At 40.0% G+C, this 22,303-nt stretch overlaps 1 protein-coding gene across 1 annotated transcript in view; it reads right to left on the reverse strand.

The window, feature by feature from the left end:
• The window catches only part of LOC134214542 (uncharacterized), a 301,878-nt gene that overhangs the window by 62,091 nt on the left and 217,484 nt on the right, over nt 1-22,303 (reverse strand). The window contains exon 2 of the mRNA XM_062693903.1: nt 11,133-11,558. Within this exon, the coding sequence (XP_062549887.1) occupies nt 11,133-11,558 (426 nt within the window). The remainder of the gene's footprint in view (nt 1-11,132; nt 11,559-22,303) is intronic.

The following is a 22,303-nucleotide window of genomic DNA, read 5'->3' on the forward strand; positions in this document are numbered from 1 at the left end:
AATAATGGATGGAACACATTCTCGAATGTTTGGAATATTATTCTAGATTTTGTTTGAGTAACGTTTTAATGCACAAGAATCAAATTATTAAAAGATAAAATTATAAAGCACTTTTATTTTCATTTTCCTACCTCTCAACTGTTGGTTTGATGCACTGCTCGATTGCTACTAGCAGATTCATCTGTTTTCACGCCGTTGTTTTCCACTCAATTTCAAGCTAACACAAATGTATCCTTTCAAAATGCACATCACATTTTCACTATAAATATAATTATATTTGAAAAACCAACGCGATTTCCTATAGTTTGATACAGGTTTATTTCGAACAACGTCTAAATTATCCTTGTCCGTATTCCAAACTGTTTATATGGCTTGCAGTACTCTCAAGGGTTGCCATCCTAAATTTTTATTTCAAAAATGCTTGAATGAACTTTCTTTGTGAAAATCAACTCTTATGTTTGTAATATAAGGTATATCGAAAAGATAATATATGACAAACATAAAATTAAACTGATAAGTTGGAAAACAACAACAAAAACTGCAATTTTGTAATTATATTTCAACTCAAATACAAAACATTGATGAATTCGGCATCACTGCAATCATATCGTTACGTATACACACAAGTAATAGTGTGCGTATTTTGTGTTGGAAACAATATTATTGATATAGGTACAGGCATAGGATTAACTGTTCTTGAATGTTTTTGAAATAGGTGCATGGCGGTGATGATGTTCTTTAGCTAAATACTTCTATAATGTGATAATAATTTCATTTTTGAAGTTAGGGGCCGTACACATATTACGTAAGCACTTATGGGGGGAGGGGGGTCTGTCAATATCTTACGCGCCATATAAATAAAAAATCTTTTGTATGGAAAAAATCTTACATGGGGGGAGGGGGGATCGAAAAACCCAGAAATAATGCTTACGTAATAAGTGTACGGCCCCTTACCAAATGGTTTCCAATTAAAAATTACGTGAGCCGAGCATAATTATTCTCATGTTTCTTGATTATTGGGTGAGAAATCAATGCATTTCATATGCCCATTGCCTTATTGTTATTGATATAGGAACAGATACCCTACACATTTTTCTATTAACGCCTACTAATCAATCCCAATCTGAGTAAACAAATACGTGACACGTCTTCGGTGTTTTGTTAGAAATGTCCACCAGAAAACAAAAAATATCTTTAACTATTCTATCCCATTTTTTTTTCCAAAAGTCGTGGCGCCAAGGGCGTAGCCAGAGGGGGTGTTGGGGGGCCCCCCTAAGTGGTGAAAAATTTGAAGGGTACCGAAATGAATTCCCTTAAACATGTGCCCTTTACGATCCAATCTTATTCAAAAATAGGTGGTTAAAATCGAAGACCACTTTATCAAGAAGACTGGCAGCTCTGGCATTTTGCCATACAAGCGGCCAACTTCATTGCCGGCAGAGCCTCTTCTGAGTTGAAGTGGTAGCTTGTTATCTGTGTGGTAGTGATCTTAGCTAGCTGAAGTAAATGAGTTCTAATAAAGGTGCGGAGGAAGTCGCTGTCTGCTAGTGTTAGTTAACTAAGCATATGCAGTATTTCGAAAAATTTCGTTTCAGGTAGTTCGAAACGAAATTCCGCGGAATTTCGCGGAATTTTCGCATGGCGAAATCTGATTTCTCGATTTCGTTTCGTTTTGTGAAATTACAAAAATTTCGCTAGAAAAAACAAGCTTATAACGAAATTTAATGGAATTCCGCGGAATTTCGAAACAAATTTAGACCTCAACCATATTGCCTCGTGCGGTCGTGTATTATCAAAAATTTTGGCTGCGCCGCTGAACAAAATTATTAGGCTGTTTTCAAATCTTAACTTAAAAAACGAACAGTAGGTAATGTCTGTGACATAACCGCTAAGTGGACGTAGGACTTGACTTGACCATGCCCTTAAGATACATAATATGTCCAAATTTCTCACATCAACTATTTTGGATAAATAATCGGCGTTGCATACCATTTCTTGGCAAAATCTTCTCATCAAACCGACACAGAAGTCAAATCTACCTCGAACAAGAATCATCAAAAACAATTCAGGAAGTATCTGTCCGGTCACGGAATATTAGCCTCGACAATGGCAACCTTCCCACTGAAGGACTGCCTGAAATAAGCCACAAGTTGGCCCAGCAGGGGATGTAGGGCCTCCTAATCCGTGCGATAGCGACTGAAGGAGAACATTATTTTTAACTCTTAGAGCCTTGAAAAAGGCTGTTTGCTTCGGCTAAGTCCAAAAGTAAGAAAACGATCTTTCAAATAACCGCTAATTTCTAGTGGTGGTATAAAAAAGACTGAATTATCTGCGAGCGAATGCACTTTTCTTTTATACCTTATTTTGAATCTTCTCTGCTTCCCAATTGGTGGGCCAATCAGCCAGTGTCTTGTATCCCGCTTCTTTGTCAGCCAAAGCGTCATCATCATAAACGCGTTCAAGAAGGGCTTCTTCTTTTTTACGCTTGTTGCTCGCTGCTGGCGTCTATTTCCTAACGGGACTTTTCGCTTGATACAGGCTAATAAGCCGGGCAAGCGAGCTTAGAATTGCAGTTCAGGTGAGAAGTATGTGTTCTTTTCTGAGACAACATTGTTAGTAGTAGATGGAAGGAAACACCCGGACATGGGATTTCGGGTGATAAGATTTAGAATTGGTAACATAGAACGATCATTCAGTCACGTTCGCTTTGTGTGCGGTCAGTATCAAACAATGTTGATCAATGCCAAAAAAACCAACATTTGATGAAAAATCGATTGATAGTTTATTTTAATGTTTGAGCTGTTATCGGTGTTTTTTAAACTCAAATATCCAAATATTATGTGAGAGATTTGGACATCTTATGTTTTTTGACGTAGGACTTACGTCTCTCTTTACTATACCGGGTGTCATTTCAATTTTTTTAAATCGACCGCGTTACGCTGTGTTGAAAGATTTCACACGTTAATAGCGTTTGCCCTATTGAACAGTTTTCTGCAGTTAACCACTCAATCAACAGCTTTCAAGTATGCCTTTCATATTCATGCTTGATAATATCCGAAAACTTGTTTCAATAGGCCCAAAACTGTTTTCAAAGCAAAATATTGAATTCACGAGAACCTATAAATATGAGTACCGCATCATTCTTGCATCATAAGAAAAGTTTAGGGTCCGTTGCTTGCACTCGGACCAAGAAGCGCTTAGGGCGCTAGTTCCAATCTAGGTTATCAAATTTTTATTGTAAATATTAGTGTACATAGTAGTTAGGTTATCAAATTTTTAAAAACACACTAGCGCCTCCTGAAGGCCGTCATGATACATTATATTTTAAAAATTAAGTAGAAACATAAAAATAATAATAATAATAATAATTAAAATTGAAGTTGGAGGGCCAAGCCGGCCGATCACTGTACATGTCAAAAATAATTGTAAAACAAAAAATGTGTAAATAAAGAAGAATTTTACTACTACTACTATTCTTGCATCATTCCATTGCCACGCTCTGATTGGTGCAGACGTCAGCGAATGAGCTCTCGCTAGGTCAGGAAGGCATAAAAAAGCGCAGCACGATTTTTTTGACGTAAACTACGTCTAAGGGGAAGACTCAGATACAGGGTGTAAAACCGAAATTTCCAAATTCGAGACCGTCACGAAATTAGGATAGATTTCAAACGCCAATAGCGTCTTTATCTTTCGATGGATTTTCGACATTTGCTTATCAATCGATTCAGAAACTTTCCAGCAATTTGCCAATTTTATTGATACTATTGATTATCAACGTTAAACTATTGAAAATGTTGTTTCTTTCCAAACCGGGTGAAAAATTCAATTCCGATCATAAATCCCCAACACGGACATCAGATTGCAGTAAGGTACGGGCCTTTTGATCCACTGCTTCGTTTTCCCTGTGTATAAAAAGCCCCGTGTTTCGCGTGCGCGCGTCATTTTCATTCTGGATGTCACGGCTAGAGATGTCGTAAAATCCCGATTAATCGATTAGTTACTAATCGATTACTCTTGATTCTTGTCGATTATTGAATCGATTAATCATTGTATAGTAATCGATTCAAAATTAATCGATTATCACAACGATGAATCGATTAATCGAAATAATCAATTAATTTTCGACATCCTTATGATGTCGTAAAATTCTGATTAATCGATTAGTAACTAATCGATCACTCACGATTCATCTCGATTATTGAATCGATTAATCGTTGGGTAATAATCGATTCAAAATTAATCGATTATCACAACGATGAATCGATTAATCGAAGTAACCGATTAATTTGCGACATCTCTAGTCACGGCGAGCGGACCAGGGCGTCCAGAAGCGGTCCCAGTGACAACGGCTGTCTCAGCGGTGTGGTGGTGCGGATAAAATTTTTTCGGTCGGTGGTGGTGGCGGTCGTGGAAGCAGCAGTACATAATTTTCATCCGTGTCCCATCTTCGGCGGATCTGGCAATCGACGGCGTTCGTTGAGCCGAATCATCGGATGGCGGTCGCGCAGCCCAGTGGCTGCTGATAAGGCACATAAGTGGCAATCAATCGGTTCTTTTCAGGACCATCATTATATTTGGGAGGAAGGTTAAGTTGAAATAATTTTCCTAAAGTGCAACCGTTAGGAACTGGAAAATTCTTCGGTGAAATTTTCTAGCGTAATTCGGAGTTGTATGATTTTAGTGATTGCGAATGTTGATATTAGACAAACTTTCTTCATAGAACAAAGCATAATTGTTTGACATCGGTAGCGGAATCATAGCATTAGTGCCGGTCCGAGCATAGGCTGTCATCGGAAGATTGCTACAGCAAATTATTCACTAACGTGGCGTTTGCAACGATTTGGATGTTGTCGGCACAACATGAAATTTTCCCGCGAGGCTTATTTTGTATTTTTCCTGTTGATTGAAAAAGAAATCGGTTCCGAGATGAACTTTATTCAAAGCGCAACGCTAACGTCGGTAGTTGAATCCCAAGCAAGTATCGGAAGGAGACCATGCAAACAATTGATTCGCATTATGAATGAAAAAAAATGTATGGCGTCAGTATTGATGTTTGCTACAGATTTTTTGACGTAAACTTCGTCTAAGGGGAAGACTCAGATACAGGGTTTAAAACGGAAATTTCCAAATTCGAGACTGTCACAAAAATTAGGATAGATTTCAAACGCTGATAGCGTCTTTATCTTATTTTCGACATTGGCTTATCAATCGATTCGGAAACCCTTCAGCAATTTGCCAATTCTATTGATACTATTGATTATCATTAATGCTTAATTTGTAAACGTAAACTTCGTCTAAGGGGAAGACTCAGATACAGGGTGTTAAACGGAAATTTCCAAATTCGAGACCGTCACAAAAATTAGGATAGATTTCAAACGCTAATAGCGTCTTTATCTTTCGATGGATTTTCGACATTTGCTTATCAATCGATTCGGAAACTCTCCAGCAATTTGCCTATTCTATTGATACTATTGATTATCAACGTTAAACTATTGAAAATGTTATTTCTTTCCAAACCGGGTGAAAAATTCAATTCCGTTCATAAATCCCCAACACGGACATCAGATTGCAGTAAGGTACGGGCCTTTTGATCCACTGCTTCGTTTTCCCTGTGTATAAAAAGCCCCATGTTTCGCGTGCGCGCGTCATTTTCATTCTGGATGTCACGGAGAACGGACCAGCGCGGTTCCAGCGATAACGCCTTTGGTTTGGTCTGTTGTGGTAAAAACTCATGGAAGATTCAAATCAAGCCCAACTCAGCACTTAAAAACTCATGGATGAGTTGAATCATCGCATGTTTTCTGTATGTATGTAGAATCACGAGCGCGCGTCAAACGGAGAAGCTGCAAAAATGTATTCGCATGGATGACTATCTACTAAAATTATAAGTCTTTCTCTGAATCGGGATCTCGTGATTCTACTACCGACGGAAAACAATCTGCCATCACCAAGCAATTAAGTTTTACTTTGATCAAAATTCATCTCGCCTCAAGTTGTGACTTGAGAGCTACTTTCATTGATGGTAGCCAATCGTTAGTAGGGGAAATTACGGCTTTGGCAGGTTTTGTTCTATTATTGTCGGCGGGGTTTTTGTTGACCAAATTTTATAAAATTTAATCTGAGCGCTGCTAATGTTAATGACGACGACCGCGCGATCCACACCAATCACACCACATTGTAATCAATAAAGTTGAATCTGTAGCCACGCCCCTTTGGTGAGTGTTTGACGGTTACACAATATTTGCAGCCATACCGGGCAACAAAGAGGCGGGACTAATGAGCCATCATCGGCGGAGTTGCTGAACGAATCAATCGGTTCTTCTCAGGGCCACCATCCTTTGCAGAGGAAGAGGTGAGGCGAATATTGTTCAAAGAACAAATTAACCACTTGGCGACGCCATAATGTTGCCGTCCGTAGCAGAATCACGAGTGCGCCCCGGGAGGAGATGCTACACATATGAATTCGTATGGATGGTATCAGTGGCAGCCAGGTGAAATTTTCTCAAGATCTTATTTGATTTTGTTGCAGCTTGTGATTGGGAAGGCGGATTATTAACAATCAATCGAAAGATGGAGATGGAGACAGTTCAATCGAAATGATGCCGTCAGTAGCGAAATCACGAGTGCGCTTTGACGCGTGGTCTTTGCAAAAACATGTTAGCGTCTTCAGTGATTTGACGGTAGTTGTCCTCATTTCTAAAGTTTTAATGGTTAAATATAGTAAAAAGTGCAATTAAACCTGATAAATTGAAATTTAGAAATACCCAAGTTTAGTTAAGCTCATTTAGAATATTTTTCGAAAAATTTGAAAAAGAACAATGAATTGAATTTAAACTAACAAAACGAAACTACTCATATTATACAAAACTCTAGAATTCAATAAATTTGTTTTAATTACATAAATATATTAGTTCCTTTTAAAATGTAAAATTCATAAGAAATCCAAAGAGTAATTTTTAATACTCATGGATAATGGCACTAGATTCTTCATTTCACCAAACTGTTTCACGTAGTTTACGTCGGGCGGTCGTGTCTTGTACACAACCCTTATGATTTTTTCATAAGTGGATATTTCCGGTTAGGGCAGACCAAAAAAAATATGTTTATACGGCATTTGAAAGAGCAAGTCATATTCTTTATAATTAAAAAAAATTGAAGATATGTTATTTATTTTTATCTCAAGTTTTACCAATTTTACTGAAGTCATGTTTTTTAACTAAATTGATATAACTCGACAACGGAAGAAGATACAGACGATGTTATTGTGGCAAAACACGCATTTTGAAAAGCCCCAAAACTCTTCAGAAGGTGGCATTCGTGGAAAATAAAAAATGAAATGAACATATCATAAATATTGTTTTTTGAGGGACACACTAATCGTGGTGAGAAAAATTGCTCTAAACAAATAAGCTTAAAAGCTACATAAAACAGTTTATATATTGCATACTGATAGCTGTCATGTATTTTCTTTATCTTTCTTACTCCAATTGCTTATGGACTGCCATTTGGGATTTAATGGATATCCAATTGGAGGTCCAAAATGATAAAGCATGAAAGCATCAATTGCTGGCCACGTCCATCTTCTCCGTTACTAGGGAAAGGAAGGGAGTGATGCTATGACATCTACTTAACGAGAGCCCTCATAGATGGCAAGGAGTTAGATGTTTGGTAGGGAATATAGCTTGGGAGTATCATTATAAGCAAATGATATTACAATTTCTAACAAGACGTTGGGAGTGACCATGCTAAGAATTTTGACCACTCCTTCCTCCTGGATGATGATCCTCTGGGATGGGGCGAAGCTATTAAACTTGCCCTAGCTAAATAGCCTATGTTTAAGCGCCATTATTCGCTCTCTGTACCGAGAATAAAAAGAGGAAATAATAACCTCCCTCATATAAATCAAATTAACCCCGACAAAAATGTGTTTGAATCCATTCAGTGTCATGAGAAGGACGTCACCCGAGCAAAGTCTGAAAACATAATGAGAGCATATAGATAACATATTTTGATATTGATATCAAATCGAAATCATAATAATTTCTAAATTGTATGATCTGACATCAAACTGTGTACTTATTTTGTTATCGGAACCAATATCAAAATTAGTTTTCGATTTGCTCTCATCGACAGCAGGAATAGTTTTCGATTTGATGTCACAGTAAGATTTTTCTGCTGTAGATTTTGATCTTTTAACCGTTAAAACGACCAAAAGGATATCAACCTGAGTTATAAAAATTAGGCGATTTCACAACAACAAAATTAGTAATCGATTTGCTCTCAAGCTTTGCTCGGGCAATTAATTGTTACTGTTGCCTATGAAGAACACAACATAGCCTATTCGCATCATGCATGGTTTTTACTGACGACTGTGATTGTACATATACAGAAATTCGCAGAAAATATCTTAACATGAGATGACGAGTCATGCTTTAGGAGCATACCTAATAATACCCTAATAACCGTATTCCTGATGGGACATCTTTGCATCTTTAGAGACTTGTTCGTACTTGGACATTAAGTGGACGCATGGCTTAGGATGCACTGCTTAGGATGTACCTTTAATGATCGATTGGATAGAGCCTTTTCAGAAGTTTCTCGTAATGCAGAGGAATTGCGATCAATAATAATTATTCAATCTTCTTTAGAAAGCACTTGACCGGGAGCTTAATTTTTCTTCAATATAAATTTTATTTTCATAAATCTTCTTCTATATAATAAAAATGAGTTGAGATTTCCTTCCTGACGATTTAACTCGCTAACGGGGTGACCGATTTGCAAGATTTCTTCCCTCATCGATTTGTTTTGGGATCCGCAAGGTTTGTATTTACAAAAAAAATTATGAATTTAACGGGGAAATGTAAAAAAATATTAGAATACAGTTTTGGGTCAGCTGTTGAGGAAAACACAACAAACGCACGGAAATTGATCTGCGTTGCTGCGAATAGTTCATTGTGACATTCGCAACACCCGGGCAAAGCTGGGTTTCTTTCGCTAGTATTCGATAAAAATTACGAGCCATAAAAAATCTACGCCTTCTCGCGGCCACAGCACACTACGTTTTTTTCCGACTTAGACTTAGTGTAATTTTTTTTTGTAAAACCCAGATATATGTAAATAAAATGAATTTAAACATTTCAAAAATGCCGTGTTATCTTTTTCTTGACTTGATTGCAGCCAAGATGAATACACACACAGTGGTGTATTCATCTTGATTACAGCCGTTCCAATGTCACAATTATCGCGCCATAATGACGGGGGAAGGAACCTACACCTCCTTATTCCTTTATTATAATAACGCGTTCTTCTGATTGATTCCCATCTACGGGAAATCGATAGCATACCTTTCAATAGCTCTCATCTCAATCAAGCAAGCTTTCGTAGCTCAAGAAAACGGTAAACAATATTGCAAATCTCCCTTTCCAAATTCGACAGCACAACTCTGTTGACCATATATTTTTTTTTATGTTGTCTTTATTATAAGACTTTCAGCTCGAGGCTGACTCGTCTCTTGACCTTACACATTGTTTCTACGTTTGAGGTACGGATAATCCCAAAGTAGTATTTGCCAATAACAACACAAACTGGGAGCGTGTTGGGAGAAGCATTACAGATCGTGCCCAACTTCCTTAGTTAGGGGTAACTGGGGTAATATGCACCCCCGGGTCAAAACGACCTTTTGTCATTTTTAACCGTGTCCGAGGAATATTTTCAAGAATGTTGACTACTGGTTTGGTAGTTCAAGATCCGAACTACATGCGCTGTAGTAAAAATTCTGGAAAAACTGCCGAAAATGTACTCAAAAACGCAAAAGGGTCGTTTTTCCCCGGGGGTGCATATTACCCCAGTTTCCCCTACGCAGTGATTCGTTTATGCGGCTTAACCAAAATGTTCCGCATCATCATGAGGCGTGTCAACGGAGAACAATGCACTTACTGTGGCATTCTGATGGAAGCCATCCATGACATCCATGTTTTGAGTGCACCAGAGTACGAGACGCGTATCGACTACGGATCCTACATTCCGAGGATGCGGAAGCGGCCATCTTGAGCCAATCGAACATTGAGAACTGCATAAATCTGAGCCAAATGAACATTGTTATTGTTTCAGACTTCAAGGTATTGCGATTGTGATGAAAAAGACTTTAAAAAGATATTTTTTTTCAAATTACAAATTGTTTTACTTCCGCAACTGTAAGCAATCTAGTTTATGCATCATAATTTGTTCATTTGTATTGCCCTTTTATTTAAGTGATAATGCGGACGAGAGCCAATATAATCGAAAAATGTCATCTAATGTTAAGTCATATATTTTCGCGCTTATCTTTATGCCTTTCTCGTATAGAAACTAAGTACAGGATTCTGATTGGATTTGGATTGGATTGGATTTGGATTGGATTTGGATTTGGATTGGATTTAGAATGGATTTGGATTGGATTTGGATTGGATTTGGATTGGATTTGGATTGGATTTGGATTGGATTTGGATTGGATTTGGATTGGATTTGGATTGGATTTGGATTGGATTTGGATTGGAGTTGGATTGGTTTGGATTGGTTTGGATTGGATTTGGATTGGTTTGGATTGGTTTGGATTGGTTGGATTGGTTTGGATTGGTTTGGATTGGTTTGGATTGGTTGGATTGATTTGGATTGGATTTGGATTGGATTTGGATTGGATTTGGATTGGATTTGGATTGGATTTGGATTGGATTTGGATTGGATTTGGATTGGATTTGGATTGGATTTGGATTGGATTTGGATTGGATTTGGATTGGATTTGGATTGGATTTAGTTGGATTGATTTCTCACTGGATTGCGATAAGATTGGATTTGAATTGGATATTTTCAGCCGAAGTTGAAATGTTGTGAGTAGGCGTCATTGTAGAGACATGGAAGATGAATTTTATAACCTTCAATATATCTGAAAAATCATTTCAGAAGTATACGCTCTAGAAATTGGCCAAATCCGAACACCCAATTTGAATCAAGTGTAACTCTGGAAACGAATGGCTACTACTTCTTGTGTGTTTCGATTTTAAAAGAGGGTTGGTAACGGAGGGGTTCAATGAGGCATATCATGTTTGCAACGATAGATGACGATGGTAGCTCTTTATTCTAACTTACTAACCTACCTTCTTCTTGGCTTTGATGCTTTTGTCCATATAGTTGGAGCGGATGGCGTGGCCCAGGAATGACGAAGCAATTGATAAAACCTGACGATCCACACTGGAAAGAGCAGCACTGACCGTTGCCATCGTTTTCTCTGAAGATAACGGCAGAATGTCATCAGCAGTGTTGTTGCCCATTTTGTTTGATGGCTCTCCTTCACCGGGGGATGTGTTGGATTCATCTCCAATATTGAAGCCGATGTCGAAAACTATTTCCGATCTAGAAGCAGTGATTCTTTCCGTTGGGGATGGCAACTGCGAGATGGTGCAAAGTTCGTCAGCAGCTCCGACGTGGTTTGAAGATGATCTGGCGCCGCCAGACGATAGCTTTGGAGTACTGGTAGAGTTGACGGCGACAATGGGGTTGGTTGGGCATTTTGGAGGGTGGCACTGAAAAGGAAAAACAGATTACATTGTTGGGAGCTTAGGTTTGAAAACATATCAATTAAGGGATTAGCTCACTCTGCAAAGTTTCAAAAAAATGTTTTTGGCATACATTTTATTCAATTGTCTGCTTTATCGTAAACTTCACCCGATCGGATCATGAGATTCTCTGTTTTAAATTTACGGGCCGGAAAGCGAAGTAGTGCCGCAGCGCTCAGAACTAAGACGTCTCACTACTCACTTCGCACTTCTCAATGTTTACAGTGACAAGTGAGTAATGAAGAGTGAGAAATATGACGTCTCACTCCTCACTCCTCATTTCTCACTTCTTAATGTGAAAAGTGAGAAGTGAGTAGGTGTTCGCTTCCGATCCGGCAGGTACGAGACGGCGTGGAGCGCAGCGAGCGAGATGGGCAGACCAGGTGCAGAACGACTTGGCGAGAGTGGGGCGTATCCGAGGATGGAGAGATGCGGCCTCGAACCGTGCATTGTGGCGTCAAATTGTTGATTCAGTGTTATCTGTTTAGATGTTAACTAAATAAATGAATGAATGAATGAGAAGTGAGTAATGACGCGTCTCACTTTTTACAGTAAGAAGCGAGAAATAAGGAGTGAGAAGTGAGTCATCACACTTCTCACTCCTCATTTCTCGCTTCTTACTGTAAAAAGTGAGAAGCGCGAAATGAATAGCGAGACGTCTCACTCCTCATCTTTCACTTCTGACTGTGAAAAATGAGTAGTACGAAGTGAGAAGTTGGACGTCTCACTACTCACTACTCACAGTGAGAATGATGAGATTAGGAGTGAAAAGTGAGACGTCTCATTATTATTCTAAGCTGCGGCTTCGTCAAGTGTTTTGCACTTCAGAGTCACATAAATGCTTTGGAAAAAGCCAACAGGATTCGCCTAAAATATTCTCAAATTGTTCTCTGTAGGATATACGCTCTGCTAGAATGTCATGTTCGAAGCATTTTAGCAAACGTAATCAGCCATCACCGTACTTACAAAATAATATGCCACACCATGGTAACCGAATAGGCAACGCTATCTCACTGCGCTTTTCTACATGTCATCATTACACAAGCGTACAGCAGAAAAAAAATCAGAAGGGTTGTGTACAAGACACGACCGCTCGACGTAAACTACGTAAAACCTCTTAGTGCAATGGGAATCGTAATATCATATGAACATTAGGTTGTATACATGACACAATAGCGAATTCAACCAAAAATAGCTATAATACTGCTTCAAAAACAAAATTTTGATAGGAGGCCCGGAGGGCCGATTTTTATATACCGATCGACTCAGCTCGACGAATTGAGGTGATGTCTGTATGTGTGGATGTATGTGTGTGTGTGTGTATGTGTGTATGTGTGTATGTGTGTATGTGTACAAATTTTGTAGACACACTTTTTTGAACTTCCCATTGTCCGATTTGCTCGCAATAAGTTGCAGTCGACGCGGAATTCAGTCCCATTGTTTGCTATTGAAAATTAGATCCATAGCTCATCGCAATCTGGAGTTATGGCCAAAAAACTGTTTTGCGTATAAAAAAATAGCAAAATGTTCTACACTGAATTCTCCTAGATTCGAACTGCTGACCTCTGGGGGTGGAAGGCGCTTGCCATACCACAAAACCATCAAGACACACATGGTATGAGTAAATATAAGTTGTACAGTATTCATCAAATTGGTATACGTTCATTTCTTTTCAAAGCCACAGAGTTCACTCTGCTAGGGTAACAGTACCAATATTGGAAGTATTATTGAATCAATGAAAGAAAATATATTTGATAAAATCAATAGTGGTTCTAAATTGATAGTTTTAATGCATTAACTGATAGACAAACTTTGAATTTGCTAGAAATGAATTGGATTCATTTCGCCTTGATAATTAATCTAAATTTTCTTGGAGGTAAAATGAACTCCACTATACTGCCGTCGCAAGCATAATCGTCCAATATTGATTTTGCATGGAAGAAAATATGGAACAGTTACGCTTGCGGCGGCAGTATATAGGTAGGAAAGCCAATTTGTTGGGGAAATTATTGTTTTCAATTAGTATTTATAATGGCATAATTACAACGTGTTGCTTCAAGTAAAGCAAACGTTGAGGAATGCAATGATGAACAATATTAAGAACCCATTGTCTTCACTGAAGGCATGATCCTATAAGTGTTTATTTGGGTAACCTCTAACGAAGAAAAAACTGTTCAATAATTAATAACGTTTCTCTTTACTAAATGTAATCAGGCCCATTTTTCTATTATTTTGCTATCATGCGCTCGCATACCCTATATACGAGTGAACTTCTCACGTGGCAGCTATTTTTGTGGCGTTCAATCAGCGTATGGTAGCGCAGCTGGTGTACGTGAGGACGCTATGCAAGCACATTTCGGCGGGAGCGAACGGCACTGCATTCGCTTCAGTCGCTTGCCGTCGGATGAATATCGCAAAGAAGCATCACCAACACACCGCTTTGGCCCTGACGGAAGCGAGTAAACAAAATGGGGGCCGGGTGATGCTTTTTTATTTCACCCGGTAAGGGATATAAGGCGTCAATTTCAAAATGATTGTTAAAGCGTTAAAACACATTTTAGCCGAAAATAATTAGATTTTCGGGTTCGAAATTTAATTTACTTTAGATTGGCAACATGAAAGTCTAATTATTTCGATTAAACAACATGTGTAGATATGTAGCCTAACATATAGGTGAAGATTTCGGCTATCTGCTGGTGTTGGATTGCGTGGGAGTGCTCTCGGCTCTCAGATTTGACAAATCGATGTTTTAATCTTAAACGCAGAGAAGTCGTTTTAAAAATTTAGTATTGAGTTATAGAAAAGAAAAATTGTTTATAAATATGTTTTCGAAAAAATGAGAATCGAACGAGCGTCGAACTTAGACTCTCTGAGTGAGAGGCTAGAACGTTACCCCTCAGCTATCTTTACTCCTTAGATGAGCGGTGATCGAAGTATAACAGGTTATACGCAATTTGCACTGATCATCGGCTGCTTGTGCATTCGTGCGGCAACCCACCGGATGCTGTGTTTAGGTTCCGTGGCATATTTAAATCATCTGACATTGAAAAACATATACGATTGAGTCTACGTCATGTGCTTTTGTGTCAATTCATTCAGATATGTCACCTAATATTCGTAGTGTTTTGATGTGCAGGGAAGCAACATCACTTTCAACGTTTAATTTGAATCCTCTGTAATGCATTCTTCCTGCCGTTACAGCAAATAATCTATATTGGCACAGTATATGTAGAACATGGCTTTTCTAACAATTAGTTTGTAAATAAAACAATTTATTTTAGTAAATGGTTTTGATTTTCTACAAATATTAACCTACTATATTCCTACCTTTTCGCTTGCATATCTTCTGTGAGGTTTTGATAGTTAATTAATTCATGCTATACATAAGTCCTAAATCTTGGACTTCGCTAGACCAATTAATTGGAACCCCATTCATAGTGATAACATATATGTTTGAAGTTTTCAAATATCACTCGGATTATGTGGGAGAAGCTGAGTTTTGGAAGGATTCGGAGAAAATGTTCCATTCTTGCAAGTCAACGGAAAATGTATCCAAACTTTTCTACAATCCAAGCATGTTTTTGGATCATGTAGTAAACTCAGTTCGATCATTTAGTTTGTCGATGACTCATCCCGGAGGTTAAATTTCAAAACGTGTCTTATGGTGGACTTCTGGTGCGAACATTTTTCGACAGCTCTGCCCTACAGTTTGTTGTTTTAATTTAACTAATAATCGATTTAAAGCACTAGTTTGTAATAACTTATACTGAATTAGTTATTATTAGTCAGTATAAGTTACTGCAACTAGCGCTATCGATTTGTTAGTAGTGCAAAGGAAACGACAATGAGGCAGAGTTGTATAAACCTTCGCACTAGAAATGGTGGACATCACGTTTGAAATTCAACCTTTGGAATGAGTTATTGACAAACTACTAAATGTATAGGTTTGATAATTATTAAATTAATTAAGTATAATATTAGGTATGCAATCAGTATGATATAAAGTATTATACATTATTGGCCCAAGTATGCTGATTTAGGTAACACCAGCTCTGTCACGAGTAATCTATCAGATTGTGTACATGGATAGTTTACCTGTATGGAGTGAACTGGTAAATAATTTTGGGAAAATATATTAAGCTCTTTTAGTGGAATGTATTAAACCGTCTAAGACGAATTAAGTACTGTCCATTTAATTCCACTAGTTAATTTTCGTTATCTTTGCAGATACGTATTTCGACCACAACTGTGTGGTCGTCTTCAGTGTCTTGTACTTGACTCGACTTGTCGAACAAACATTTTTCTCAATCATCACCGACGACCATACAGATGTTACTTGGACCGCTACCGGCGCAGCCATCGTCTCAAGTCAATTCAAAAAGCTTCTCTCACGCGCGCGTTTGCGGTTTTGCTTGAAATCATCGTGCGGTTGTCATCAGCATCGTCAGCGTTCAATAGAATTTGTTTAATTTTTTAGTAGAACAGGTTTGTCGACAGCGAGTTAAAATGAGGAGAAAATTGCACTACCACAATTCTGCTGTCACCGACGACAGCCACTCAATGATTTTCCGCTTATTTGCTACGTCATCTTTGTGAATAATTTTCTGCAACAACTACCCGTCGACTGCCTCCAATGGCCGCAAGACACGACTATGCACAGGAAAAATGAAGCGGTGGGCCAAAAGGTGCGTGCGTTACAGCAATCTGATGTCCGTGTTGGGGATGCATGAGCGGAGTTGGTTAGTTCTGAATCTTTTACCAGACGCGGACGAACTAAAATTTTCAATAGTTTTACGTTGATAATTAATAGTTTTAAAACAATTAACGAATTGGTGGAAAGTTTCCGAATCTATTGATAATAAAATCTCAAAAATTTATCGAAAGATAAAGTCGCATAACTTTTGAAATCTTACATGATTTCGTGGCGGTCCCCAATTTGGAAATTTTCATTTGGCACCCTGTATCCGAGGCTTCCCCTTAGACGTAGTTTACGTCAAAATGCTGGAAAATTAATTCTTTTGTGTAAAATGGTGATTCTGAAAAAATCATAATCTTGAGAGAAAATTTAACTTGACAACAACTGACGCCATCTATATGAATACATATTTGCAGCACCTACGATGCGCGCCCGTAATTATGCTGCTGGAATAACAAAACCGAATAAGAATTTCACTCCACAGAAGCCATCTCCCTCCGATGCGCGCTCGTGATTCTGCTACGGACGGCAAGCAACTTTATGGCGTCGCCAAGCGGTTAATTTTCACTTTGAATAAAATTCGCCTCGCCTCAATCTTCCTTTGTGTAGAATGGTGGCCCTGAGAAGAACCGATTAATTCCCCAAATATGTCGACGACGACCACACGATCCACGACACGGGCTGGAATTCGCTCAGCAACTCTGCCGATGCTGGGACTGCTCTCCACGATTTTTCAAATGAAATGCCTCGAGCGCGGGGGAGAGCAGTTTTCTTATAATGAATAAAGATGGCTCATTAGTCCCACCTCTTTGTTGTCCGGTATGACTGCAAATATTGTGTAACCGAAACGCTCACCAAAGGGGCGTGGCTACAGGTTTAACTTGATTGATTACAACAAAGCAGCTCTTCCGCGCGCGCTAGCCATTTCGTTCGAGATGTCGCGAAAAGCAGATCGCGGTCCCATCATCGGAATCGGCGGAGGTTCTACCGGAAATCTTATTCTCACCGATGGTGTGGGTCATGCGGTCGTCGTCATCAACATCAGCAGCGCTCGGATTAAATTTTCTTGTCTGAAGTACTAACGATTGGTTACCATCAGTGAAAGTAGCTATTAGTGCTGTCCAATGAGAGCTTGAAGTAGCTCGAAGTTTCTCCCTGTCCTGCTCATGCCCGTTTGTTGACAAAAAAGAACGAGCAGGACGGGAACAACTTCGAGCTACTTCGAGCTGCTCATTGGACAGCACTATTAAGTCACAACTTGAGGCGAGATGAATTTCAATCAAAGTAAAACTTAATTGCTTGGTGATGGCAGATTGTTGTCCTTCGGTAGCAGAATTACGAGCGCGCGTCAGAGAAAGAAGCTTCCGAAAATAATTCGTGAAATTTCCCCTCAAGATTATAATTTTAGCAGGTAGTCTGCTACTTTTTTCAGGTTTTATTTCCATCCATGCAAATATATTTTTGCAGCTTCTTCTGACACGCACTCGTGATTTAACTACCGACGGCAACATTCTGCTGTCGCCAAGCGATTATAATTTGCATTATAATTTGGCTGTCTGTTAGAAAATAAGTGACTGGAAGATTTGTCCGCAGAAGATGGTCGAAGGCCAGTGAATCGACCGAAACGTCCGGACAGTCTGGCAAAGTTTTGTTTTGTCATTTTTCGCCGAAAACAAATCGATGAGAATCCCCACCACCAATTTGCACTTTAGAAAAAAATCGTCTCGGCCTAATCTTCGCTTCCACAAAATTGTGATCTTTCGATCGATTGTAAATAATCCGCCTTCCCAATCACAAACTGCAACAAAACCAAATAAGAATCTTGAGAAAAATTTCACTTGGCTGCCACTGATGCCATTCATACGAATTCATATTATATAGAATCTCCCCCCGGGGCGCACTCGTGATTCTGCTACGGACGGCAACATTATGGCGTCGCCAAGTGGTTAATTTGCTCTTTGAATAATATTCGCCTCGCCTCTTCCTTTGTATAGAATGGTGGCCCTGAGAAGAACCGATGAATTCGCTCAGCAACTCCGCCGATGCTGGGACCGCTCTCCGCGACATTTCAAATGAAATGCCACGCACGCGCGGGAGAGCAATTTTCTTATCTTCTTCTTCTTCTATCTACAGGGGTTAGACAAAAAGGTTGAGATAGGCAAAAATTTGTCGAAGTTTAAATCTGCATAACTTTGCGTAGAACGATCCGATTTTGATCAAACTGGGACCATCCGACGCGGAAACTCTTCTAGTATACTGGCCCTATGCGAAACCTCTGATTGACCCTTGGCCACCGGTGGTGTTCCGGGTTTTCCGAGGGTATGTTAAAAAGGCATTTTTTCTGCTGCTTGTCATTTTATATGACGTTTACTGCCATCATGTTTCATGCTTTACCCAGAAACTAGAACTAATATGCTGACCAATGCTGGCTGCAGATCGAAAATCCGTTATGTATACGAAGATATATGGCCATTTTCGTGAAAACGATACGGGATTGGCCATACACCCTGAACAAATGTCACTTTCGCAGAACTTCCGGAACCTGTTACAAATTGGCCAAAGAGTCTTACAGTCCTCAAAATATATCTCTTATAAAGATTCTATATTCAGCGTCTTGGGAAAACATGAATTTTGACACCCATATATGCATGGTTCCAGATGGTTCCAAAACCGGCCCCTCCTGGAAGGCCCATGGAACCTGCTGTAAGGGTGGCAGTGGACACTATCATTCTGGAAATGTTTCTGTAATCATCGTCTCGCAAAGCCATGAAGTCAGATACTCATATTTGCATTATTCCGATCTGTTATCATTTCATCATGATCCCGGTACCGTTTTTACGGAAATGGCCGTATCTCTGTGTAGTTTAGATGGATTCTCAATCTACAGCCACCATTGGCCGGCATATAAGTTCTAATTTTCGGAAAAAGTATAAAACATGATGAAAGTTAAAGTCACATAAAATTACAAGCAGTGGAAAAAATGCATCTTGAACATACCCTCGGAAAACCCGGAACATTTCCGGTGGCCAAGGACCAACCTCATGTTTTGAAAGAGGACAGTATACTAGAAGAGTGTCCGCTTCTGATGGTCCTGGTTTTATCAAAATCGGATTATTATACGCACAGTTATGCTGATTTGAATTTCGACTTATTTTTACCTATCTCAACCTTTTTGTCTAACCCCTGTATATACATAAAAATGAATTTCTGTCTGTCTGACCCTTATAGACTCGAAAGCTACTGAACCGATCGGCGTGAAACTTTGTATGCAGAGGTTTTTGGGACCAGGGAAGGTTCTTAAGATGGTTCGAGACCCCGCCCCCCTTTGGAAAGGGGGGATCTCATACAAATGGAGCCCCAATTTATTCATAACTCGATAATTAATCAAGCAAATGCAACCAAATCTGACATGTGGAGGTTTTGGAAGGGAAGATATGTTTCTGTAGTGGTTCGCTCCTCCCGTCCCTTCTGAAAAGCGGGCTCCCATACAAAGAAAGCATAAATTACTGCATAACTTGAGAACTAATTAGAGAATAAATCAATTTTAGGCGAAACGAAGTTTGACGGGTCTGCTAGTAATCAATAAAGATGGCTCATTAGTTGCGCCTCTTTGTTGTCCGGTATGACTGCAAATATTGTGTAACCGTCACACACTCATCAAAGGGGCGTGGCTACAGGTTCAACTTTATTGATTACAAGAAAGCAGCTATTCCGCGCGCGCTAGCCATTTCGTTCGAGATGACGCGGAGAGCAGACCGTGGTACCACCTTTGGCATCGGTTGAGCTCGTACCGGAAATTTTATTCCCGGCGATGGTGTGGGTCGTGCGGTCATCGTCATTAACATTAGCAGCACTCAGTTTTAATTTTCTTGTATGAAGTAGGTATTAACGATTGGCTACCATCAATGAAAGTAGCTCTTAAGTCACAACTTGAGGCGAGATGAATGTTGATCAAAGTAAAACTTAATTGCTTGGTGATGGCAGATTGTTTTCCGTCAGTAGTAGAATCACGAGATCACGATTCAGAGAAAGACTTATAATTTTAGTAGATAGTCATCCATGCGAATACATTTTTGCAGCTTCTCCGTTTGACGCGCGCTCGTGATTCTACATACGTACAGAAAACATACGATGATTCAACTCATCCATGAGTTTTTAGGTGCTGAGTTGGGCTTGATTTGAATCGTTCATGAGTTTTTACCACAACAGACCAAACCACAGGCGTTATCGCTGGAACCGCGCTGATCTGTTCTCCGTGACATCCAGAATGAAAATGACGCGCGAACGAATTTCCGAATTTTATATATACCTTTTTTTTATAAATTAGTGTGTGTACATGTCTACTTTTTAAGTGATATAAGTTTACTTCAACTTTTTCATCCTTTGCTTATATCTCTCTCATCAGTGATGAGTGTGTGGAATTATGTTTTGTGTTCTGTGTGTGTATACATGGGTACATGTGTTTAATTTTAATTTGAAAACCTACTTAACCTAATAATTTGAAAACCTAGTTGACCAGCGCTCGGATGAGCGGGTGTTCGGAGTGGGTAGCACTTACTATGAAGCTGTCAATCGACTCCTCGATCCTCTGCTGCACTGTCTTGCACCCAGCAGCACGATGCAGCTCGCTGATCCTCGTGTCGTACGAGGCGTCCAAAATCGTTCGGAGGAATCTGTTCTGCACCACCTGCAGCTTCTTGACGTGGGTTGCAGCGCATGTTCCCCACACCGGCATCGCATAGTTGACCACCGTAGCGATGATCGCTGTGAAGGTAGCCAGCTTGTTTCGGCGTGATAGACGGGACCGGCGGTTGATCAATGGGTACACCGATTTCAACAGTCCGATGCACCTTTGCTTCAGGATGTCCGTGTGGGAGCGGTAAATCAGTTTGTTGTCTATCGTGACGCCGAGGTATCCGACTTCGTTGGACCACTCAACAGGGCAGCGGTTTACCCGGATGAAGCAGTCAGGAGGCGGTAGAAGTTTTGGTGATTGTCGATCCCGCAGGAGTATGGCTTGACTCTTGGCCTCGTTTACCTTTATCTTCCAAGATGTGAGGTACGTCACGTATGCTGTTACCCCTTGCTGGAGTCGTAATCGGTAGTCCTTCGGTGTCCGCCCGTTGGCTATAATGGCACTGTCGTCGGCGTAGAGCGCTAGGATGCACCCAGCTGGGAGCTGTGGAACATCAGAGGTGTACAAGTTGTACAGCATTGGACCCAGAAGGCTGCCTTGGGGAACGCCTGCCGTGATTGCCATGAAATCCGATTTCACACCTGAAAGATGGACTTGGAACGTGCGATTTGACAAATAGTTCCTTACCATTTTTATGAGGTAGCCTGGAACATTTGCCTGAACCAGTTTGTGCACGAGCCCATACGTTGTCGAACGCCTTTTCGACATCCAGGAGAACCATCGCAGTGTTGTTGGAGAGCGCCTTGTTCCGGAGTATGGTGTTCTCCACACGGACCAGCTGGTGGACGGTGGAGTGCCCTCGTCTGAAGCCGAATTGCACTGGCACGATAATGTTGTGCTCTTCGACATGCGTAATCAGCCGCTGGAGGATGAGCCGCTCTAATAGCTTGCTGACTGCCGACAACAACGTGATGGGCCTGTAGCTCGTTGGGGCCGTAGGGTCCTTCCCAGGTTTCGGAATGGGGATAACTTTCCCTACCCGAGCAGCACAAGTCAGGCAAATCCGGTTGCAGCAACTTGATTGCGACTAAATCTGGTCACATATGAGCTGCAGTAACCTATATGGAATATGTGTGCTGCTAGGGTATCTTCCACCTAGTTGGGAAGTACTTTTCTTCGAAGCACCTGGAGAAGATTGCTGCGAGGTGGCGGAATGCCTTTCCAGAAAGTTTTTTCAAAACTAAGTTGAAGATAGCGTCGTTTCCGGGAGCCTTCATGTTCTTACCGCGTTTGACTGCAGCTCGAACTTCGTCCTCTGTCACGCGATCAACAGGTGACCGGGCGTCCTCTTGCTCAAGTTGGTTAATGGTGTGCTGTACC

Source organism: Armigeres subalbatus, chromosome 1, assembly GCF_024139115.2.
Source record: "Armigeres subalbatus isolate Guangzhou_Male chromosome 1, GZ_Asu_2, whole genome shotgun sequence".
NCBI lineage: Eukaryota > Metazoa > Arthropoda > Insecta > Diptera > Culicidae > Armigeres > Armigeres subalbatus.